Source organism: Synchytrium microbalum (genome assembly GCF_006535985.1).
Source record: "Synchytrium microbalum strain JEL517 chromosome Unknown SmJEL517_scf0025, whole genome shotgun sequence".
Classification (NCBI taxonomy): domain Eukaryota; kingdom Fungi; phylum Chytridiomycota; class Chytridiomycetes; order Synchytriales; family Synchytriaceae; genus Synchytrium; species Synchytrium microbalum.
Genome location: NW_022158374.1, coordinates 252,221 through 276,884, shown reverse-complemented (window position 1 = coordinate 276,884; position 24,664 = coordinate 252,221). Strand labels below are relative to the sequence as shown.

Below are 24,664 nucleotides of genomic sequence, written 5' to 3'. Positions count from 1 at the left end.
ACTAGTAATCATATACCGTCAGTAACCAAATCCAATTGGAGCCAGATAGTGTCAAAGTCATAGATGTACCAGGTTAAACGTGTCCGTACTATTAAAAAATCTTTGGTTCTCAACGGTCCACGTTTCGTGAAGTCGTGATACATGATCATCAAGTGTATACATTCCAGTGATCTTGTACGTAACGGCAGTGGATTGCGCGCCGTGTTTGATCCTGAAAGTTGGGCTGATGAGAGTACTGTCACAATATTGGCTACCTATAATAAAAACATGTTATTAGCACCGTTAACATGTGAAACTGTGTCAGCGACCCTGACCTCCCGGAAGAGCGAAAACGTCAGATAAGGATAACAATGCAGGAATTGTCATAATTCAAGCGTTTGATTACTATTTTGAGAGGGTGGTGATGTTGTGTTCCATACAGTTTCGAGACGGTAGTGATGTTGTACATGGAAGTCCATGTTTTGAAAAAGGCATTAGCTACCCGAGTTTCTCAACTTGAAACGATTCATCAAAGTGTAGTTTGAATCGTTTGAATTGGAGACATCAATGGTGTGCTCGTGATGTAAAGTTGTGACTTTTCGAACGCTGGCATTTAATGTTGAGAGCGAGTTTCTGGTAGGAACATGACCTTCAATATGCAGCCGACAGTCCATAAATGAAATGGGATGCTCAGAGCCTGGGCGACCGCAGAGCCAGCTCTCAACCCAAGACATTTAGAAATACTCACCTGCACTCCCGAATCGACGCCTTTAGTCGTATCTTAATTTATTGTTTCATGCAAATGAATGAAAATAATATATTACAACCTCTCCACTTTCTCAAACTATGCAAACGCCAACCTATACCCAATGGTAACCTTATCACCTTCCTTCACCAACGCAATCACCATCCCATTTTCCACCGATACCTTATTCCCACGTCCTACAACAACACCATTCACAAACGTGCCATTAGAAGACAAGTCTTCCAATTCAGCGACTCGATTACCATCTGTGAGACTGAGAAGGCAATGTCGACTAGATACACGAGAATCTGCAATGAGGACGTCGCAATCAGCGTGCCTGCCAAAGAGCATTGAAGTTTTGTGGCAGTTCTGTAGGGATGGGAAGCGTTTTGATAGGGATATGAGGTTGAATGATGCTGATGAGGTCTAAAAAACTATCATCCGTCAACTTCATGGATGTTATGGGGAAACGTTTCAGGATGTACCTTGATGCTTTTAGCTGATTGCGATGATTCCAATTCTTCAAATTTCCGTTTCCGGGGGGTGTTCTGGCGACGAATCTCTTTGAACACCCAGACTAGATCTGAGAGAGTGGTTGTGTGGTTTGGATCCAATGATATCGTATCGCTAAAAAGTTTCAAAACCACATCAGTGACCAAAAATGCCTTCACTGCGAAATTGATGTTTCATACTTACCCATGCTTTATCTCAACAGTACTACCCTTCTCAACTCTCACTCCATTGATTCTCACACCATTAGTGCTTGTATCTGTCAACGTTATGACACCATCGTCTTTGAATTCAATCACTACATGTTGTCCAGAAACAAGAATATTGGATAGGACAAGATCACATTCCGCTTGTCGACCAATAGTGAATCTCGGTTTGGATATGTTTGTGCATGATGCTTTAGAGATGAGTTGAGCTATCGTGTTGTGATCAGGTGTAACAGAGACAGCTATGGTGAGAGATTCGTCTGAGTATGAAAAGATCATAATAGCATCGCTTTTTTTGCACAAATCACCTGCTCGCTGTTCAAATGACGACAACCACGAATGAGACGATGCAGCATCCAAACTCATTCTTCTTTGAGGATCTACTTCCATCAGGCCTTGTATTAATGTGATTGCTATAAAGAACTAAGTGAGATTGCGAGCAAAAAACGGTCGCGTGTGAAGATGCAATACCATTCGAATTTTTTCCCTTCCACTCAGGATGCGAGAATGAGATACGACCCATCTTGATAGCGTCATGTAATTGCTTGTTCTCCAATCCAGAATATGGAGACTCGCCACTGAGCATGAAGAAGAGACAACCACCAAGAGAGTAGTTATCGACGAGGTGCGTGTATGTTTGACTATCGTGGATCTCTGGAGCTATAACACATGATTCAGTAACACACGATTTCAACTTCTATGGAGGTCAAAGTCTCACCCATGTACAATGGAGTTCCAGCAACAGTATTCAATTCTTTCGAAGTTGAACCACTTGCTGATCCGAAATCCGCTAGCTTTAGTACATTTTCAACAGGATTCTAAGAGCGATGGTGACGTTGCTGTCAAACAATGCCCGAGCCTTCCATCGTTTTTGCTTTAGTACCTGAATCAGGAAGTTTTCAGGCTATGCAAAAAAAGGTCTGTAGTTATGTTTGAATTCTTCAAGACACTGTTCTTACTTTCAGATCCCGATGAGTCACATTCTTGGAATGACAATACTAAAATCATTTCAATGCCCGTCATCCACAAGTATGAAAGTCTCCAAAACATATCATGTTTTACCTGAATAGCACTCAGCATTTGCACGAAATAGTCTCTAGCCTCACGACCAGTCAATCGTTCTCGCTCCAGTACATATCCGAAAAGATCACCGCCGGTGGCGAGGTCTAGCACTATATACAATACATTCTGTTCATCGAATGAGTCTCGTAGCTTGATGATGTTGATCTAAATAAAGCATTTAGCCTTTGAGCTGATAAAGCAGACACAGAATAGTAGTTACATGATCCAGACTTTTGAGAATGTCAATTTCCCGACCAACAGCATTAAGAGCCTTTGAATTGAATCGAATTCGTTTCTTGTCGACAATCTTGACCGCACATCGCTAGAAAGGCAATCGTTGATCTATGAACTGTGCTTTCTTTGCTCACGCTGTTTACTCACTTCTCCAGTAGCCTTGTTGACAGCCAGCTTGACTGTACTAAAGTTCCCTCTTCCTAATGCTGCCTTGATGTCATATTTAGCATTGACACTGTCCTCTTCTGTACCGGATGTGCTGGTTTCCGATGAATGGAAAATGAAGATGTGATCTGATGAAAGGTTCAATTCGTCTTTATGTTGCAACATTGTCTTTTGACCTACTTGTAAGACAAGCTGAGTTTATCACACAATAATGCGTATATCATAAAAAGAGAAAACCACACTACAAATATGCGACGTCCACTAGAACGCGTCGCCAACACGACAGATTGCAAGAGTCTGGTTGATTCACCTCGAGAGACACGACTATTATTGACGTGTATAGCCTTTGATCCAAGACATTCAACTAGGACTGTTTGAACTTGTTGATCTTGGACCTGCGTATGTACAGAAATGCATTAGCTTCACGCGTGTTTGATGTCACGATTTCCAACCCTTTACCACATATAAGCAGCATTGCGCATCAGCGTCTGTCTTGTTGCATAAACTTCCAGAACCAGTCAAGAAGGTTTCCTGCTGGTTTACTATAATGGATTCTCCTCCTCGAACAGACACCAATCTTCCCAAGTTTGCTTGACTCATGGCTGCCTGTCACTTATCTGGGAAGTAATTCCAGAAGAGCGAATGTTCAGCAACGATGAATTAGAACGTATTTCATCAGACTCGTTTGACTAGTTTTGTTTTCGTTGAATGTTGGAAGGAACTGTGCGTAGTCATTTTGGGGGTCTTTGGTACGCAGAGGAAACCACAGGCTCAATTTAGAGAAAGATCTAAGCAATACAAGTGTATTTGAACTGTCATAGTGTCTGACCTGCTTTGAAGAACGTGAAAACTGTTCAAATCTTGCACACGCGAGATGAAAGTTTGGAATTCAAGAGAATTGATTGTGGAAACGTAACATGTATGCGTTTAAGGGCTTTATTGGCTGTTAGACATAGTTTGACACGACTTGAAAGCGTTCTTCTGCTGCCAAAGGGCTGCTCCGTCGTGCTCTTCTCGCTCAAACACCACAAAGTTGGTTTGTACAGGAGTAAGGCAACAAAGACCATAATGAATGTCACAGAGCTGAATAGGCTGCTGCAATCTGGCAAGCCGGCATCAGATATATGGAACATCCTGGCCTCAAACATCAAGCAATCACTCGATGCAAGTGAATATCCTGTATTTCTTCATTCGTCCCTACCGAAACTATGCGAAGTGCTATTTGGAGGTGTTGGAGCTCGCTCGTACGTTGCCATCTATCTGCTATTTTTGCTGTTTTAATTGCTTCGTTACATTGAACTACCTTTACTTGCATCACAGTGCATATGTTCGACAGAAATTATCTCGAACTGATGCTAAAGGTCTGATGGACTTCATTGCCCCTGAGGGTACTCTGATGCGTGCAATCATGAAGTCAAATCCGGATCCAAATGCTTTATACGAAATTTATATCAATCTGTTACCTGTAAGCTGGAACTTGGTGATGTGTTGGAATGAGATGAATGTGATCAACACCGACCTAATATCAATCTGTGTTCTCGGTAGATACCAACGCAAAAAGTACTCCAAGAGGTAGACTTTTCAAAAATGCCAAGGATCTATGAGAACAGAGTCCACGTTAAGGAACCTGCAGCATCGTCGAGTCCAAGCAAAGCTCCTGTTGGACATCTAGTACCAGCTCTAGGTCCAATGGCAACACCGAGAGTCATGCTGAGTGAGTTAAGTTGCTCTTGGAGTAGCAGCAAAAAGACCCCATTCCTGAATCCCACCTACATCATTCTTCACAGATATGTTTGAATACTACATCATGTGCTTCACATACGTCGTGACATTGTCAACCACCACAAATCCCGTAGAGTTCGCCATGGTATAGATAATGTTTATCGGCCTTGAGCAACAAGGATGAGTTCTTACGCTTTCCTTTCCAAATAGGCCTCAAATCCAACATCAACAGCAGCAGAAGCAGCAAACGCCATAAAACATCTCTTCGAACAGAAGACATCAACTTCCTCATCATCATCATATCTAGATCCGATATACTTTGACGTCCTGCAAATGTATCTAGACTTTTACCTTCCCCGTGATCCAAAACTACCTCCTCTACCCAACACATTGACAGGTGCTCTTACCAAACCAGCCGCTGCTAGACCAGATGATGGTTTACGTGCAAGGACTACAGGTGCACCTGTGCCACCACCAAAAGATGCTGCCGGTGTATCGTCTGCGGTCGCAGGAAGGTTGCAGAATGCGTTGCATTGGACGACTTCTCCTACCGCCAAACCAACCGCTTCTGGTTCTTCTCAAAGTGCATCAAGTGGTTCTGCATCAAGGAAGAAGGAGAATGTATACACAATATCGTATGTAATTTGTTGATATAACGTCGCTCTTTTTTTGGTCTCCTGCCAGAGCTTCGTGTTCTTTTTGAAGCTCAAACCATCCATGTCTACTAGATTGGATGTAGCTCCTCAAAAGAGAAACGACCTCTGTCATGCCATGTCAGAGTTTGTGGTGGGAGCATGTGTAGAGTATTGGATGAGCCACAACGATTACTTGGAATTTCAAAACATTACAAACCGTACGCATGTGCTTGTAAGTGTCTAGTTTAAAAGCCTGGCACAGACGAGTTTTCTTTCTAGCAAAGAAATCAAATTGGTGATTGATTGGCAACTCACTCTTCCCTCCCTATTAGACATACACGCAACCGTCAGGTCATACACTGAAGGGTGTAATGATGCTGATACAACATGTCATCAATATGGACTTGCGCAGTATGTCTCGCACGTTCAGTCGTGATACTGGTGGCCAAGACGTTTACTATGTTTGCAGAAGGTGTGTGGATGTCGCATGATGCAGCTTGAGACCACCATAAAACTCATTGAATGGCTGTATAGGAATGCCTATTCGGCTCTGGGAAGCAAGCTGTATGGATTTCTTCAGTTGGCGCTCAAGTATTGGCCTGATGACGAGCAGTTCGGAATGGTCTCTTCACAGATTTCTTCATTTGACAGTGGTTTTTTTTGCTCATCGTCCCTCATGCAACATAGATTGTGGATATGTGGCTCACGTATATAACCCCGTGGAGAGTCAAGGCTACAGGAGCAGGAGTCGATCAGGAATGGCTTCTCTTTGTCGCAGAAAACTATGTATATTACGCTGGCCTCTTGAAAACATTCCTGCAACGAGCAGAACGTTTTGATTTGGCTTCTACAGCTCGACCTGTAATAGACGCTATAGCAGCACGTCGAACAGCTGCCATCGCCGCAACAGCACAAAGCGGTGGTGCTGCTCCAAACCCAACTATAAAACCGAGACCAACTACCACTCGTCATCACTTACAGCTATTACAACGTGTATTATCAACATTCACAGAAACACCTCATCTACTAGACGCATTGCGAGATATCGAAACAACACTAGGAAGTTACACTGAAGTCAACACTTTTGATCGTAGTGGTCTGCCCACCATGGCACCTGTCGGTACTCCCGCTAATGGAGGCGTCACTCCATTCAATAGTGCTCTGAAGCGATCCGCGGGAACAGGTGGCTTGAATATGCAAAAGCAGGCATCGCTTTTAGCAGTGTCTCTCAAGTTTCCAGAGTTGGGTAATGCTGGACCAGTGATAAAGAGCTCCATACAAGCTTTGGAGGGAACGTCTGATTGGAAGCCTATCTTCTCAGGTTCTGTTGATCCTGATGTTCTTCAAAGAGTAAGTTGAATGTCAACGTAATCACTATCTGTGTAAATCCTTTTTTCGTGCTGGACTTATGTCATTCTCGAATTCTAGCGACTTGCTTTACTGAATCGTATAAGCTTTGAAACGTCACGCCTCAAAGCGTATATGGAACAGAATGTCACTCCAACACGACTACAACCTGAAACTCCCAGAGAGATTCGACGACCGTCATTTCAACAAGTATCCCTCATGTCTCCTGGCTCAAGTATATCAACTCCATCCACACCAACTCCGTTATATAGAGCTTCTGCACTACCACCATCTCTACGATCACCAGTACCTGAGACACCAGGTCCGGCTCCAGCCACTCCTGGCACTGGCAATGTATCACCTGTAATTACACCACCACCACAATCACTATATAATACTCTCCCCGAACGTCCACCATCAGACGCAGGTGCCCTTGCATTCATAGTATGGATTATAATATGTAGTATAGCGATAGTATCACGAGGATGGGAAATGAGTCTCAAGTTATGGCAATCAGTGAAACAGGAGACTGAAAACCGATCTCCGAAAAAGGAACGAGAACAAAGAACACAAATACTTTCTCAAGTCAACACGTCACTAGAAGGTACCTCAGCACTTATACGACGAGTATGGGATTTAGCAGGCTCTTCATCAGAATCTGCCATGTCTGTTGGTGCTGCATTGGCTGCTGAATCTTCATCCGTCTTTGGCGGACAACAACAGCAGGACGGATTATTCAATGACTTTTGGGTTGAAGAAGAGGAGGAAGGAGTATCGAGAATGTATGGGCCGAATTGTATGTATGCTCCAGAGGTACGGGCTGATAATCCTACGTTGCTTACTCGTCGTGGTAGAATGCAGGTATGCTGTCCGCAAATCAACAAGTTACTTTCCCAACGCAGTCTGATGCTCACAATGCTTATTTCTTCATCGTTTTATATAGATACGAAAAGGATTACGATTATGTGATCCAGCAACACTGCCCATTCGACCAAGTGCTCGTGCAGAAACCATGCCACACACATATGAATTCGAACTACTTGTTCGATTGACTATGTGGATGAGTCGACAGCTTGAAATACAGGTATCATTCGGTTACCACTACTTTTGTTTTGTCTTGATCACTCACACCCATCTTTTTGTTTTTACTAGTGGGACGCACTACGAGAAACAACGCCATACCTCCCCAAACTTCGATTCACATTCTTACGTATCTTTGCCGCCAAACCAAACTTGGCTTTCTTCGCCTTGGTGTATATTGCATGGTGGGTGGTATCGTCGTTTTGGAGTTGGATTAGTATGGGGTCGACGACGACGAAAATTATTCAGTTGCGTCCATGAAAACCAAAAATGCTGTAAGATTATTGGTTTTGTTGGTGGAGGAAATACAATATCGTTGCGACAGGATAATAATCTTGGTTTTATATTTTGCTGGTGTTTGGATTGGTGACATTTTAAAGCCACGTCGCGTTATGAGTGGGTTTCTTGCGGATTTACGTGTTTGATGTGGAGTAAGTAAGTGTCCATAGTATAGGTTGCCATCGTCTTGTTAATAGCAGCTTGCCACTGTATTGAGTCCCAAGCTAAAAAGTTGTTTTACAAATCAGCTTGTAGGAGAACAGACACGAATAAGTCCTTGTAAACAGGATACAATCAGACAAAACGTACCTTAATACAATGTCCACTGGTGACTATTGTCTGGGTTGATGCTCGTCGTTGCCTCACGCCCCAACACACAAAGGTTGCTTGTTAAACTTGATTCGTATGAAAAGAAGAGCTCTTTTGGCCAGAGCTGTTTGCTGCCTATTCTCTTAATGACAAGATAGTCAGAAAACACGTTGATGTCACAAAGAAGCTCTACATTTTAACACTTTTCCGAAATTTTGCCAAACTCACTTTTTACGATTATTGCAAAGGGAGAAGCAGATCCGATGGGAGCGAAGAGCCATCCGCTGTAAAATATTTCAACCATCCCACTGTTCGCAAACAAGGAACTGGGCCTCCCTAGAAAGGCTACAGGCTCGAATAGAGAGTGGCCTTTAACTCCCTTTCACTAGCTACTTAGATCCGATTTCCTTTTGCACCGAACGTCGCACTTACCCATAGCGCCACACGCACGCACTTATCTCACTACCTTAAAGTGAAGGACTGATTTGGTTTATGATGTAGTCCTGAACTCACCCGTCAGTTTGAAATGCTATATGTGTCTTTGGTAATTTGTGTTTTAGAGAAGAATTTAGAGGTAGTTTGACTTGAAGAGCTTGGACCATGGAGGCTTTAAATCTCTTTAGTTTGCTTGGCTTCTCATATGCTTCTCTTGCTGGTCTTCCTCATGACCTCGATACTGTAGAAATACGCCTTTGTAAGCAAGTGTCTATGTGTCTCATCACCGTCATGCCCGCATACTATTGGCATTTGTTCTCTGGACTGGTGGGAAGGCGGCTGCAAGGTCACAAAAACAACCAAAGCCAATGTGTGAGGATACGGAGTCAGGCCATATACGGCAAGGATCTTGGAAAAGCATCTTGGATGCTGACTGTGGAGTAACAGGATGAGTGCGAGTTGGCAGCAGTTGCTCCAGGAACATATCTGAATTCAGCAAAGATTATAAGTTAGCATCAGAAATATTATGTTTGAGAAGAAACCAAACTAATTCTTACCCAGCAGGCCAGATTAGACCACCGTTGGTATTTGCTGGAGGTACTGGCAACCTTGAGGAGAAGGAATAGCAACCGCTTTCATGCTCAACAAGAGCATAACTGTGACCAATATCTTGATCGTTTGTGGGAACATCTTTGAGTTTGCAAGGTGTAGTTGTTTGCTCTATGAGCTCAGTACTGTTTTGCAGCTTGAAGTAATTGGGAAGCTGCTTTGATGAAAGTGCCCTTCCTTTTATAGTTGCAACCCAAAAGGTGATGAATCCTTGGCCTGAGAAACAATCACAATAAGCTTGTCTCACGACCGTTGCTGGTGCCACTTTGACAGCAGTCAAGAAGTTTGACACTTGACGCACTTCATAATGCTCGTAGGGTTGTGTTGCAGCTACTGGGAACTTTCAATCCGAGCAACAACTATAAAAGAGCTTAGCGCATCCAAAGGATTGATTCCAACATGGTCTATCACACACATTTCCAGATACTCAGACAGCCTGTTCGTTTCAGAAGAAGCTGTGTGGATTTCGTAGTTGACACACAGGCTTGGAATGGTTGGCGGCCATTGAGCCTTTCGTCGTCTTTGCTTCGCCGAAAACCCGGCCTCTTACACAGACCTAGCACAAAGAAATCTTCTACCATGCCTCTTCCCATGCTGTTTAAGTACCAAAATATATATTTGTCAATCTACATTCCTTCCAAACCTTTCCAAAACTCAAAACTCCCACTTTTCAGCAAACGTACACTGATGATGAGCAAATTTGAGCACAAATTCATCTTAAAAATTTCAACTTGAGCCTTCAAATAGTTTGGAAAATGCAACCCGAATATGGCTTCTTTGTGACAACAAAGTTTATTTCACACACAATTACCACTACCACACAATTTGATCACTATTTGTTTAAGGCAGACCAAGAAAGTTTCACCACGAGCAACGAAGTGAACTTAGTCGAATTGGCTGGATTATGGTCGTGCTATAAAACTCTGCTTAAAGCTCGTCAAGCCAATTATCTAACTTGAGCTAGTGATGACTTTGAATAGGACAATCTTGAAAGATGCAAGTAAGAGCAGCACTGCTGATACTGTGCACGACTATGGACAGAGTAGACCATTTGGAGGCCACGGCAACGACCATCACCCCTATAGTTTTGTACCAGGAATGCTTCTTGACGATGACCGTCCAGCCAAACGTATACGTCTAGATTATAAAGATTCTGTTCCGAGTCCTAGTCTGATGCATAGCGCTGAAAGTAGTAGCTATCCATATCATCATCATCATCATCATCATCATCATCATCATCATCATCATCATCATCATCATCATCATCATCATCATCATCATCATCAGAATCCATGTCAGCGGGTAGAATGCTGCTTGTGCATGAGGCACCATTTTAAACATTGTTTTGTCGCATTCGTGTAAAAGATAGATCAGTTGTTTGTAAAGGCAAACTCCAAAAACCCAAAATAATAGACCCAAACCACAGTAGATTTGACAGACGGTTCTTTTCATATTCCCGTTTGGTGTTTATAAACGTTTCTATCAAATGATTATACAGTTTTGAGGATAAATCGATGAGTTCTTGTTGTTCTTGTATGTGTGGGGCCACACATCTTCCCTTTTTTCTACTACCATTAGTACTACTATTACTCCACTAGTTATAGCAATATACTTTTACATCAACACACCAAACGGCATCCACCATGTTTATAATGCGAGCCTCTCAACCTAATAAAATGCCACCATTCCTTTCCTTTCATCAAATATTAAACTTTACCTCCAACTCAATCAGCAGTCTTATCCGGATCCCCACCGTCAATAACCCACTGATACGTCCTCAACAAATCCTTGACAGCAGCCTGCACACTGAAATGATGCACAGCCATCTGTCGACTCTTTCTACGTAAGCCTTTACCACCTTCACAAGCTCTTATAACTTTTCCAACATAATCTTCTCGATCGCCTTCATCATACATCCATTCGTTAACAATCCGGTATGCAGTAGCATAGGCGCCCGACCTGACGACAACGGGTGGAGTACCACATGCCATGGCTTCAGCAACCGTAAATCCAAAAGTCTCAGACCCAGAAGCAGACACGAATACATCAGCATGTGCATAAAAATGTGCTATAGCCGTTTCGGATAATACCATTCCAGTGAATATGACTCGCATGGAATCTAGACCTGGTAAATGGGGTTCTGGAGCAACGGGTTCTATATACGATGGATCCTTCTTTTGGCGTCGTGTTGGTTTTAGCCGTCCATATACTTTATCGGGACCGACGATTTGCCTAGCTCGGGTTTCTAGTGATTTACGTGCTGGACCGTCACCTACAATGACGAGTCTGGCGTTTAGCAGTTTAGGGTGTTCTAGAGCTTCGATTAGAAAGTCGATTGATTTTTCATTGGCGAGACGACCTACGTATACCAATGTTGGGGATCTTTTATGTGGTGATATAATGCTGGTTGTTACAGGATGATGGTGGGTTCCGTTTGTGGTGGGTATTATAGCGGAAGGTGGCAGAGGTGATGGTAGAGATGCAAACTTGTTGTCGTTTGATGTTGGACTATTACCATTATTATAGTTGGGTACTAGATTAGGAGACGGCGGCACAGCGAGTTTAGCATACTTGTTGCTACTAGACCGTAACGAATACCTCGGTGGACTCTTGTTGGTAGTCCAGCTAGTAGTACTCGGATCCTCCATCTCATCAGCGGCCAGTGGTTTAAATATAGATGTTTCCAGTCCACTCTTCATGTAGTGTATTCTGCTGGAGTACTTGTATATATAATAGTCTGCAGTTTTTGAAGGGATTCCGACGATATCGGCCCAAAAGACTAGATTAAAGAAGTAGAAGAACATGAGGATGAATTCGGCAATCCACCCTATTACGATGTTGTCTCCAAGATAGTGGAGCTTGTAGTATTCTAAGTATACGTGGTAGGATACGTATACTTTTACACCTCGTAGTTTGAATAGAGGGAGAATCCAGGTGAATGCCCAACATAGAGGAGCGACTACATGGACTATATCGTATGGTACAGGAGTGGAAAAGTCGAGTAGTTGAATGATGAGACTGATTGGTGGCAGTATAAACATTCTATGGTATAGGTTGTTGATGAGTATAATGGTGTTAGATGTGAGTATAGATAGAGTGAGGAGGATTGAGTACAAGTATGAAGAGTATTGAGTATACGCGTGATGGTCTAAACATAAACACACACACGACAACACCACACAACATCCATACCTTTGAGCAGGATAGAATGGATTGGGGACACTCCAAATGACATGTTCGCACTGTGTTCCAGCCACAGAGTAGACAGTGACGTTATGGCCGGCCTCCCTGTAACCCTTGATGAGATTCTTGCATCTGTTTGCAATGCCAGATACATAGGGAGGCAGATACTCGGTGGCCATCAATATCCTTAATTTGCGGGGACTAGGATGTAGGGAAAATGAGATTAGTATGCGGTGTATGATTTGACGAGCTTGAATGCTGCACGTTTGGGATTGGACATGCCACGTTTTTGGCAGCAATTTTTAGACAGGGTTTGATGTTGAGAGAGTAATAAGATACCTGGACATTGAGTCAGTCATTTTCCCGTGTATGCTATAGCAGCTTGTTTGAGGTATAAGGCCCCAAGATGGGAGCTGTAGCGTTCAGCAACCGGTTTGTTTCGCTGGGTTTCAAGATGTCAGCTGGCCTTGAACTGAAGGTGCAGCCACTCGAGGACTAGCAAGAGGAATAGGATCTGCTATGATCTCGTAGCTCTGCGTTTCACCGATATTCCACCTTTGTAGTCACGTCAGTCATCGGAGGTCGAAAAACAACAAAAGAGCGAATCAGGCGACGGCTGTCTTTCTTGCGTACGTGTTCGGGACGTTGGCTCTTGCATCGTGTATTGAATGCGAATTATTTCGACGCGTCCATCCCATACTCTCTGATATTTGTTTTATTCTTGAAGCTTACTCGTCGCTACTTGCACCTAATCTCCATCGAAATCGAATACAAGACTACATTGTACTAACCAAGAGATACATGGCTCAACACCCAGCTTATACAATCGGCGCACTTTGTAAGCTTACTCATTGTCCTGCTCCTTGTTTCAGTGTCGATCGAAACGTGTCACTGACATTGAATCAACCATATTGTAATTTACAGGTGCTATTGGCGGTACCATAGGTTACGTCAAGTCCCGGTACGTGAAGAAATCGTATCTTTTGCTGATTTATCCCTATGATATTGTGTTTGCTGAACCTCGCCAACATCATCATCTCGTCAAATCCCGACATTTACAGAAGTACTCCCTCTCTCGTCGCTGGTCTTGCTTTTGGTGGTCTATTCATCGCTTCTGGGTATGAGTAATATGATATCTTGAGTCGTCTTCTCAAATTCGGACAGCACACAAAAACCTATGGTCTGACATCTCCTGAATGCAAACCGATCTCACTCTTCACCAACTGCTACTCTAGTTACATGATCCAAACAAACGCAAACTATGGTGTTGAACTAGCAACTGCTACTTCTGCTCTCCTACTACTTGCCATGGGCCCAAGGGCTGCAAGGACTCAGAAACCTGTTCCATTATTGTTGTCTACGATGGGTGCAGTCGGCTCGGCTTATTATGGAATGAAGCTCAATCAGCAGTACAATGGGGTATAAAGTGGTTGGAGGGTTGGTGTATGAAAAATGCGGGTGGTGGTGCTTTGCTTGAGGTTGTTTATAGTAATAAAACTCACAATACAACGTGCACGGCTTTTGAAGTTCCAAGGCTCAAAGTGAAGGAGCGAATAGAGATGTTATTCATATTACAGAATGCAACATAAGTGTGAAAGGTCTTGATCAAGAGCTGTGAGCGTTTGGATATTGAAGAAGCTTGGGTTTACATAAAATATTGTGACTTTGATTGTGGCGACGTATCAAGACAAGAAGTTGAATAGTGCCACATGAGTCAGACAGAAGAGAGGACCTAGTCGTTCGAAATCCAAGTTCCAACACTCCTCCATCCAAATCCGTCCAACAGAGAGAAAACTCTACAGTACACCTTTCAGCGAAGGGAGTACGAGACTGCATTTTGACGGCAATCCTTTCCTCCGATGACCGCCCCGATGCGTTGGGACTACTTCCCACTTTTGTCCCTCCCCACACCATAGCTTGCAATTGTCGAGATACGTTGCAACGTGGTCAGTCAGGACCCAGTGGGCGAGCGGGCTGTGACCGTCATATATGAATTGGTTATAGCATACTTACGGGTGATATGACGGTCACCAAACTGCGGTATACACTCTGGACTTGCAGTGCATTCCCTTGAAGATGCAGCAGTAAAGAGTGACGGAGACGTGTGGCCACCCTAGACTGGATAGAAACCATGGGCGGGGGTTAGTACGTTGCTTTCAATGGGTATGTTTTGAACAAGAAAGCATTGTTGATTTGTGAAAAGCTCACCGTGGCAAGTCCAGGACATCAGCAGGTAATGAGACATCTCTGAATGTCATTATGAAGTGACTATCCAGAGCGTTATACCACCCCGTCCTCCCTCTGCCCTTGTGGGTACTCGTTGTCTATTGACGAACGAGTTTCTTGAAATGCATGAGGAGGCAATCTGACAAGGATGGATTTGGCGAGTCAGAAAGACGATGAACTGAGTATATAGTACATTTAAGATCACGTCTGTTGGCATTCCTGAGGACTTTGAAAATTTTAGCATTGATTTCTCACAATGGTTTCGCACCTCCAAAGTCAACCTCCAAACGTTCTTACAGGTCAACTTCAACTCAAAGCCTAGTATTATCAGGCACTGAAGAATGAATCTGGACAAATCAAACGAAATCTTACTCTATAATTCTACAGGAGCTCAACAATCCTACAATCCAGTCTGCGGCATAACGTGGGAACTTTAGTTGTCCAAGGTCTCTTTTTGGCACTGCCAACCACCATTTTGCACAAAGAGGGGACTATCCTCAATCTATTTGGAGCTTTCCTTGACGTACCTGGAGCAACCAAGCAGATCTCTCAAGAGCCAGCATGTACTCGCCCATCAGAGAAACACCCAGCTCGGACGATACGATAATCGTGGTGGAGAAGAATGTGATTTCGCATTCACCTTCATCCATTCACGATGAAAAGAAGAGTTTGAGTCCAGACCTTCATAAGATATCAGGACGAGATCAGCAGCCTAAAAAATCCGTTTTGGGTAGATGTTGGTGTTTTGGTCGCATTGTCTGTTCAAATGCTCACGGACATTCTTCTTCTAGTTCGTCTGGACCGTGTTTCTGATGAGGCCCCGGAAGTCATCTCTAAACAGTCGGTGGCTAGAAGGCAAAGTGAGCTTTGGTGGTTGACGCACAGGTTATATCACTTTTTTGCTGATTTCTTTTCAATGTGTAGGGGAGCTCAACCAGAAACTATCAGTCGAGACTCCCAGACATATCTGCTCTACTCCAATCAACGGTTATCAGTCTCCACGAATGCCGGAAGACGCAATTTGGGTTCCATCGTTTTCGCCGTATTACTTTGCAAGAGTGGTTGGAAGGAGAGGCACTGAACAAGACATGTATATTGAGCGAGGACGATTAGTATGTCGTGAACAACCATCGGACGATGTGACGACTAGCTTCAAAACAAACCGAACAGTCGAGATTGAAGGGAGGATGAAACTATCTCAGCCTGTATTGGCGGTGCATTGTCTGCCAAATGGATCTGTAGCTGTATTGGAAGTCTCGCTTAATGTTAGAGTGCTGAAGCTAGTACTCAAGCTGTGGGAAGGTCCGCGTCAGAAACAGAAGGTATACTCTCGCTGCTAAAATCAGTAGTATCGGCACGGTTCAGGTTGTTGATGTTTAATCTCACTTAGGACTGGCCCCTTCTTTATACGAGTGAGATAGAAATGGCAAGTTACGTTGGTTCCAGGAAGGTATTCAAGCCATCTAGTTTGTACACTCCGTCATTCTCGCTGTCATCTACATCCGACGTGCTGGTTTTTCATATCGTTACTCCTGAACATTCCAAAACACTGTACACATGGGTATGTGAAACAAGTATGGAAGAAAATACCAGCCCTTGCTCATCATGCGTTGATTTTGTAGGATTTTTCTACCAGTATTTTAAACCATACTCCAACAAAATATGTCTTTGACCACGCTGTTGAAAAAGTAGCCGCAGTGTCGCTAAACTTCAAATCCTTTATCGCTATTGCTCATCATCACAAGGATAGGCCAGACATGAATATTATCGCCAGCCTTTTTGATATGAAGACGAGAGAAGCCGTCGTGCAATATGTCACGCCAAACAGAGCAGACCGTGTAACGCATATCTCCTTCTCGTATGATGGCAGCATGATTGACGTTGGAATGGGCGCGGTTCCGGACGTTAATAAAGTCGATGTGCCTAAATTTTTGACTGTATGGAGAACTGTGACTGGAGCGCTGGTCGTTGATACGGACTATAAGACGTTTATGCAGTCGGAAGACGGGAAACGATTTGGGCGAGTGGACTTACCACGGTTTGAGAGTCAGTATGACCTCAAGTCTAATAATGTAAACCGCCATATTCAAGTCACACGATGGCCGGTCAATATGAGTAAATGGAGTTCGGAGCGAGGGTGCTCTGTGTCGTGGCTGGATGGGAGGTTTGAGAAGGCTCTCTTTATCGACAAGCAAGGAATGCTTCAGCAAACGGTAAATAAGGAGGCACCACATGCTGTTAAGTGTGACTGTGGCTTGTCAGACCTCCGATTTGATGGTATCGCGTCTGACGGTCGGTATCTGATCGTACGACATCCCGATACCGCTGGTCAAGTCACAATCATCGACATAAACGAGTCATGGAATTCAACAACTGCCACTATAAAGCATAGCAGTGATTGGACATTTGCAACGGAAGCTCCAGTCTCGGATATCATTAGTATTGGCGGTGACGACTTCTTGGCCGTCCGATTCATTGTAGACAATCAGAGCTATTTATACTCAATAGTTCCCAAAACTGCCAATACGCTTGAAGAGCAAGTGGATTTGTTTGACGAAGGTATCGGAAACGGTCAAACTGCCGTATTGCAATCTGCATCGGATGTGATCACAATCATTACCCACTCGCATGATGAAGACGAACTGGAGATCCGTGATGTAAAGTCCATTTCGAACGGAGACGGGACTATTGATTCTGTTGTTGGGAGAACCACAAGACAGAAGGCGCCAACCCGTTCTCGCGTATTGGCGCTGAAGTTGTTGGAAGATCGATTACTTGTGATTGTTGACGAGGATATTATCCAAGTGAGCGCAAACATGTGCATTTTCTTGCATGCCACAACTTTAAGCAATTCTAATCTTGAGTTTTTCGTAGATACTGGAATATCCTTCGCTCAAGGTCATATATGTTGGATTTGCAGATGGGTCGGTCAAAGACCCAAACGGGATAGCGTGGGCTGATGCCACAATAGACGGAAATATAGTGATTATTCGATTTACATCGAAATCTGACCGTTTCGGTGAGCAAGGAAACGTCGTGCTGCTCTGAATAGATGTTTCTCTAACTTTAATCTTTAGATGGCACCTCCGAAATCTTTAGCTACCAAATCGACCTAGACCAGATGGATTTGTGCTCGTCCGAGAGAATATGGCCGATGTTGTATATGGCAAAGGAAGACAGCGATGCTTGGAATGGTGTCTTGAAATCTTTTATCATTGAGTGTTGCGAGAGAAATCCAGTAGGTGGTTAACTCCCGTCTCAATGTTTGAAGTCAGGTTTCTGACGCTTGCTTTCGCAATAGGAAGTATTATCAGAATATCGCGATGGAAAGGTACAGGCAGTAAACTATATTTCATACTACACTACCAGCTAACTTTGCTATCGTAGTCATTCATCTCAACAGCCCTATATGTCTGGGAAGACTTGGATTTCTTCAGCCGTCTTATGAAGATCGCGACGCCGACTTTGGACCATGTGGTTGCCCCGTATACCTTTCGATCAGATCAAGGTATGTTTCGTCAGCTGTTGAGAAACAAGTATAAGCAAGTATTGAAATTCACCTGTTTTTTGTCAACAGATTTCGAAAACTGGCTGATACTTGGAATGAACGAAAACAGTAAAGAAGTCGTCGATACTGTCTTGGAATGGATCCCTGCTGCCTTGACTGCGAATGGCTCGGTAGTTGCTTTTTCAACGCAGTCTTCGACTGAGCCCTACTGACTGTTTCGTGATAATAGAATGCTTGGTGTTTGGATTTCCTGACACCCATTCTGGACGATTATACGGAGAAATATCCAGACTACCGAGACTCGCTATCAGAAATATTTCAGAAGATGACTCTGGTGAAGGTGTCGCGGGTATCAATAAGTAGGAAATACCTTCGCACAATGTCATTGAAGATGGCCGTGGACACTGAAGGCTACTTGACGACAAATAAGGCACGTTTGAGTAAAAACGGAGACGGATTCTTATACACGGCATCGATACCATCTAATCGATACGTGGTGCCGTTTCCTGGAATACTGCAATACAAAACAGAACCAGAAGACGCTCGACGAGCCGGAGTATATGGAGAAGGCGACAGACTACCTTCGCTATCTCCCTTTATGAACCTGATAAAGAATGAAAGTACCGAGGTCTTGGGTGATTTGGAGTATGAGGCTCTAACGCTTATATCTTGGCAAAAGTGAGTCCTTAAAGGTATTCTCCAAAGCTAATTAAGAGCAACTAACACGCACCTGAACAGGTACGCCGTGATCTACTATATCCGCAGCTGTTCAGATTTGCTCAGTCTCGTAATCCTGGCTTTTGGACTCCAGCAACCCTTCCACTCCATCGCCTCCATCGTGCTGCTAGTGATATTTCTAGTATTTGCCACTATAGACGTAGCATACGATTTATGGCTCGTGCTTGTGCTTGGCTGGCAACTAGAGCAAACCAAATCTAGATCCAGCTTGAAATCATCGTATTCACTGGGAGAAGCACTTCGAACCTACTTTTCACGAATGTTTTGGGTTATTGATTTGATTGCGTGTGCATCTGGAGTGACAATGGCCCTAGTCGCACTCAATATCGACATTAGTCAAAATGTCGTTGCTCGTGAATGGTGTACGGTGGCGGTGTTGCTGTGGCACTCCAAAGTTATCTCGTATTTGAGGATTGCGCCTGTAGTTGGTAGTATTATTGCATCTGCTTTCAAATTGATGAGGAAGATTTTGCCCATTCTCGTAAGTAACATTTTTGTTTTGGAAAATGTGTATGCGATTACCTTTCCTAACTCTGTCTCGTTTTCTAGATTCTCTTGGTCGTAACAGCAACTGCATTCGCGCATGCTTTCTTCATTTTACTTCAGAATGACATGATTTGCAGTGCTGGTGGAGTGGGATTATGCGGATCTGACAGTAATCCCGATGCAAATACTTTTAATGATTACGGAATGTCTCTAAGGTAGTTTACTTACAAAACCGCACTTGATGCTCATCCATGCTCACGGCTTCTTCCCATAGGTCCCTATTTTATGTTACATTTGGTGATCTTTCACCCTTGGAAGCTCACAATGACAACGGATTTGCCACTCTTCTGCATGTGGTCTATCAAATCATTATGACTGTCATGTTGTTAAAGTAAGGAAGTAAAGTGGATGACCGTTCGTAAAGCCCTGTAAGGATTCGTCTAACGAATTATATCGCTAGCATAATCATCGCCGTCTTGAATGTCATCTTTTCGGAACTGCAAGCAAAGGGAAACTCTAGGATTCTCATTGACGAGATTGCTAATTGCTGCTTGGAGACCGAATCTATTGTAACGTTCTCTCTCAACCGCTTCCTTTCACTTCATCGATCTCACGAACAATCCATCCTTAGATACTCTCCCTATTCCCAAAACTGAAACAAGACGCAGCCTACTTTCCCAAATACGTGTACTATGAAGTACCAAACGAGAGGATTTCCAGTAGTGCCGAAGAGAAACTCATTGAAGCCAAACTTGACAGGATGGACACGAAGGTGAATGATATTAGCAAGAAACTTGAGGACGTGCCGAATGAGAGCAGTCTTGGCGAGAAACTGATTGAAGCCAAGCTTGCGAACATGGAGAAGAAGCTCGAATTGAAAATGGAGGGTATTGAGAAGCAAAGGAGTCAGGATCGGAAAGAGGAGGCGCTTGTGGCGGAACGAATGGAGGAACAGATGAAGGATATGAGTCGGCAGTTGCAGAAGCTGATTGCTGCGTTGGTGGTAGCGAAATCGCCATCAACCAAACCGTAGACCTGTCACAATCGGAAGAGGGAGGAGGTCGGACTAGTTTGCGTTAATGGTTAATAATATTTAATGTGTACAGTAATTCCGCCTATTATAATAACAGAGTAACCTTGTAAAGTAAAAGACTTTAATGTGCAAGTATTTGTGTAGTCTTAGTGCTACAACCTTCACGAAACATCATTGAACTATATTGAAATGAATGACACAAGCTGCTCTCGAGAGTTTCCCAATGTATATACACAAAACGTTAACGAACAACCCGTATAATCAGAAAACAAACTTTTTAAAAAAGCGGCTTGTTCGGAGCTGAGTCTTCTAGACTGCCTTGATTTGTTTTCGAGCAGTTCCGATTTGGCAAGAGTTGACCTAATAAAGAAGTTCGAGAAGAGTCAGACGACTGAACACTCTATAAATTTTCTCGCCAGTCTCGAAAAACGCCCTTCTTCCATACCTACCTTGGTAGCAAATCGCAATGAATTCAACGTCTCATTAAAGTTGTTTGCAAGTGGCGAAACATTGACAAACATGAGAGTCTTGCTGTTACCTCCCAAAGAGTTTTGCAACAGATACGTCAACTACGAGCACAAGACCAAAACGGGTAAGCAAAAAATCTGAAACGCAACGCCGTGCCATAATGCTCATACACCCCAACAACGCCATACCTTGGAATTTCGATACGGAATATGCTGATCCTTGTTCGCCAATGCGAAAATCACATCACCAAGACATGCCAGACTCTTGTTTATGGCTTGAGTCTCTTTCAGTCTATCTCCTGTTGATCCAGACGCTGATAATCGTTCAGACCCAGCCTGAGGAGAAAAACCATCAGACCTGATCGACATTGTATCAAACATTCGTCAACGAATTTACCAAATCAATCAGATTCAAAACTCCCTCACTAGTTTCTTCTGTAGCAGAGTTATGTCCGACTAGCCTTAATATGAATACACTAGAGAAATGAAAATGATAGTGACTTAGTTGCCGACATGCAAGGATTCGCCAGTGCTTCTTTTTTCGCTGCACTCACCTATGACTACGCGAAGATCTTTCATTGACTTGAGTCGCACCGACAGCACGATTTTGTGAAGCCTTCTTTAATACAGACTGTACGGCCTTTGGAGTATTCACCACGACTAAATTGAAAGGACTGTAAGCAAAAACAAAGCCCCTGCAGCAAAATAGAAGAACACTTTACCAGTCGTCATATCCGTTACACTAGTCTTTCCAGTAACATTATCATGCTTAATCTCATGCTTAATATCATCATTCTTGGGTGCGAGCAAATCACGAATAGATTCGTTGTAAATCTCCAGAAATTGTGCCTCCATAGTATACGTCCAACCCTTTTCTTTGAGCTTTTCAGCACACTCAAAGATTTGTAAGACTGCACGTGGTATCATTCCCATGCTTTTCTCATCTTCCAAACAGTTATCCGGCCCTTCCATTCTACAGGCGCCAAAACGAGATGGGATGTTATCGAAGAAAAAAACACTCCACGGTATCAACCTATGACTTACGTGAAGGTCTTCCCACTACCAGTCTGACCGTATGCAAAGATACAGACTGGATATCCATCCAAAGCCGATTGAACCAATTGCGATATCTCATCAAACACCTCGCCTTGAGAGACTTTCGGTTGGAAGACCTAATTGAAAGATGATAACTTAGCACCTCGCGATCTACCTAATACTACAACTTCGATAAGCTCATACTCGGTCGAATGTGAATGGATATGATTTCGTCACTGGTTTAGATCCTTGAACGTTTTCCTATCGTTGATGCAAATCAGCTTGCACTCCTTAAGCACCACGAGGGGTTTTCGAGCTTGCAAGACTTACAGATAACTGACTCAATTCAATGGCATTCTCCTCTTCATTCTCAGGGAAGTTGATATGTGACATCAGCTCTTCCACCTTTCTATCAACGATTTCACTTTCTGTGGTTGCAAAAATTTCAATCGCGTTAATATGGCCTTCAAAGTGTCCATGTTTTGGTGCTGTAGTATACAGAGAATTTACCTAATGGTGGCCGTACTCGACAAAACACACGAATGTTGCCCTTCAGCTCCTAATCATCAAATAAGATGAGCTCGGTTCTACAAATCATTCGCAAAATACACGCAGACAAACCTGTATCATATTATGGAGCCGTCGTCGAAGAGTCTCTTCTTCTCGAACCTTGTTTTCCATCTTCGTAATGGTCGTCTTCATCTCAAGCACCTGTGACTCTAGTTCTCCAATTTTGGAGTCGCGTATCCTGACAGACTCTTCAGTTGTCTAAAGAAGGTTGTGGTTGTAACTTTCAATTAGGCACAAAAAGAAGGACTGAGGGCTACAATGTATACTTACTTCAAGCTTGAGCCTCAACATTCTACAATCACTCTCAATCGACAATGAGGCAGCTGATTGTGATGAGACGGTTGCCTGTCACGAGAGAGATAAATGAGCAAAAAGCACAAACATAAAAGTTGAAATGCCACACAGCAAAACTAACCCTCAGCTGAAGGTTCTCCTGCTTGGAGATTGTAAGTTCAGCTTGTGTATTCTCCAAATTCCTTTGAGAAGAGGCCAATGAGGCCTTCATATCGTCCATTTCTCGATTATACCGAGATTTCATAGATGCGAGTTCATCTTCGTGCTTGGTTTTCAAAGACTGCAAAATAAAAGAAGTCGTTGAGCAAAAGCACTAGCATCATTACGAGAATCACAGATTCACCATGTAGTAAACTCACCTGGTTTTCATATTTCAGATCACTGATATCACGAGCCATATCAGTATTTTCACGTTCCTTGACTTGAACCTTATTTTCTAACGTGAATCGAAACTCTAATAGTTCTTGCACTACGAAGAAACAATCCAGGTTAGTTCTGACATATGGTCCAAACCAGCAGTCAATGCAACTGCAATTACTTTTAGTTTGGCTTTGATCCAACTTGTCAGTCATTTCCGTCAAGAGCTTCTTGGATTCATCTTTCTCACGTTCTGTTGTAGCATGCTGATCTTCCAAATCTTGAAGACGGCCCTAAACAACAAAAGCAGCTGGTTACTGGCAATGATCCAAATTCTGATCTTGCATGCGAATCTCTATGTACCTTCAAATCCCAAGCCGGTCGTTTCTTCTTCTTGAGTTCGCTCGATACTTCACCATTATCAGCCGAAGCAGAAGCATTCGAATTGACTGGCTCCCTTGGAGCACTACTAGAAGCAGCAGCTGTTCTCTTTGCTTTAGAAGCAGCGGTAGGTTTCCCGACTGATGATGAAGCACCTGATCTAGTCGTAGTCGTCATTCTACCAGATGTTGCTGGAGTCGGTGGTTTCTTTGGTGCTGGGATTTCTACTCTGGCTCTTGTATTGCGGGTACTACTGCTGGTAGCGGCAATGTTACTTGTAGCACTGCTCACAGTCACGTCATCAGGAGCTTTTCGTTTGAGGGAAGTACTTGCAGTGTGTACTTTGAATGTCTCCTCTGGTGATGCTGTTGTCGTTGTTGTTGGTGGTGGTGGTTTTGTTGGAATTTGAGATGGTAATGCACTTGCTCCTGCCTTATCGCTATCGTTAGCAGCAGGCTTATCTACTACTACAGGTTTTGTAGATTCGTCTTGTAGGCCAGCTACCAAATCACCAGATGTTGATGACAGTGTATTGTTTACTGGAGTTGCGAGATTGAATGGAGGTGCTCTCAATGACGAATTAATTCGACTAGTCGGGGGCTTTAATTTCGATGCTGACGGCGGTGGTTTCTGCCTGTCTGCTTCTCCCTTCTAGTTGATTTAAAATGCAGAAGAACGTGGTTTGGTTTAATGTGCGATTACTTCATAGACAGAACAGATCTGAACAAGATAAAGCACAAATACGACTGTATTTACCACATCAGTACTGTTCCCCGTCTGCTCTTGTGCTGACAACATGGTTTTAGAACTTCCTTCGCTGAGTGTGCTGCGACTAGGAATGAGGCAAAGTGATTTTGTTTTTTGGATTTATCGAGGACGGAGAGGTTACGATCAAACTGAAATACATGTTTTTGGTTTGTATAAAGCTATATTTATGAAAGACGGAGTCGCGTGATTCAAAGAAGAACTGAACTGTCTGTCACGTTAGTTGAAATCCATATAAATCACACTTAAAGCCATGATATGGAGTCAATTGATTTGAGCACAAGCCCAAGCACCAAGCAAGAAT

At 43.3% G+C, this 24,664-nt stretch overlaps 5 protein-coding genes across 5 annotated transcripts; 2 read left to right on the top strand and 3 right to left on the bottom strand.

Annotated features, from left to right (window-relative positions):
• Positions 1–823: 823 nt before the first annotated feature.
• Positions 824–3,501, bottom strand: SmJEL517_g04100 (uncharacterized protein; the record flags this gene model as incomplete). Its single annotated transcript, XM_031170028.1, has 13 exons — positions 824–1,150; positions 1,210–1,351; positions 1,421–1,682; positions 1,749–1,853; positions 1,912–2,100; positions 2,159–2,258; positions 2,324–2,344; positions 2,400–2,438; positions 2,503–2,667; positions 2,723–2,824; positions 2,884–3,077; positions 3,212–3,296; positions 3,361–3,501. 13 exons carry the CDS (start codon positions 3,499–3,501, stop codon positions 824–826), a joined length of 1,872 nt encoding a protein of 623 aa, XP_031024050.1.
• Positions 3,502–3,969: 468 nt separating this feature from the next.
• On the top strand, positions 3,970–7,946 carry ISC1 (sphingomyelin phosphodiesterase; the record flags this gene model as incomplete). The annotated part of the gene is made up of 12 exons (XM_031170027.1): positions 3,970–4,145; positions 4,222–4,366; positions 4,447–4,615; positions 4,689–4,768; positions 4,834–5,258; positions 5,352–5,490; positions 5,591–5,730; positions 5,793–5,880; positions 5,946–6,608; positions 6,687–7,466; positions 7,549–7,689; positions 7,758–7,946. 12 exons carry the CDS (start codon positions 3,970–3,972, stop codon positions 7,944–7,946), a joined length of 3,135 nt encoding a protein of 1,044 aa, XP_031024013.1.
• Positions 7,947–11,041: 3,095 nt separating this feature from the next.
• SmJEL517_g04098 (uncharacterized protein) lies at positions 11,042–12,679 on the bottom strand (the record flags this gene model as incomplete). Its single annotated transcript, XM_031170026.1, has 2 exons — positions 11,042–12,359; positions 12,510–12,679. The coding sequence occupies 2 exons, from the start codon at positions 12,677–12,679 to the stop codon at positions 11,042–11,044; spliced, it is 1,488 nt and encodes a 495-aa protein (XP_031024012.1).
• A 622-nt stretch (positions 12,680–13,301) lies between these two features.
• On the top strand, positions 13,302–13,925 carry SmJEL517_g04097 (uncharacterized protein; the record flags this gene model as incomplete). Its single annotated transcript, XM_031170025.1, has 4 exons — positions 13,302–13,338; positions 13,425–13,461; positions 13,562–13,618; positions 13,736–13,925. The coding sequence occupies 4 exons, from the start codon at positions 13,302–13,304 to the stop codon at positions 13,923–13,925; spliced, it is 321 nt and encodes a 106-aa protein (XP_031024055.1).
• Positions 13,926–20,800: 6,875 nt separating this feature from the next.
• SmJEL517_g04096 (uncharacterized protein) lies at positions 20,801–24,393 on the bottom strand (the record flags this gene model as incomplete). The annotated part of the gene is made up of 17 exons (XM_031170024.1): positions 20,801–20,851; positions 20,941–21,060; positions 21,148–21,294; positions 21,356–21,434; positions 21,513–21,618; positions 21,681–21,931; positions 22,003–22,130; positions 22,198–22,254; positions 22,324–22,421; positions 22,504–22,552; positions 22,615–22,761; positions 22,834–22,908; positions 22,979–23,137; positions 23,217–23,326; positions 23,396–23,507; positions 23,578–24,246; positions 24,352–24,393. 17 exons carry the CDS (start codon positions 24,391–24,393, stop codon positions 20,801–20,803), a joined length of 2,400 nt encoding a protein of 799 aa, XP_031024019.1.
• Between the last annotated feature and the right edge of the window lie 271 nt (positions 24,394–24,664).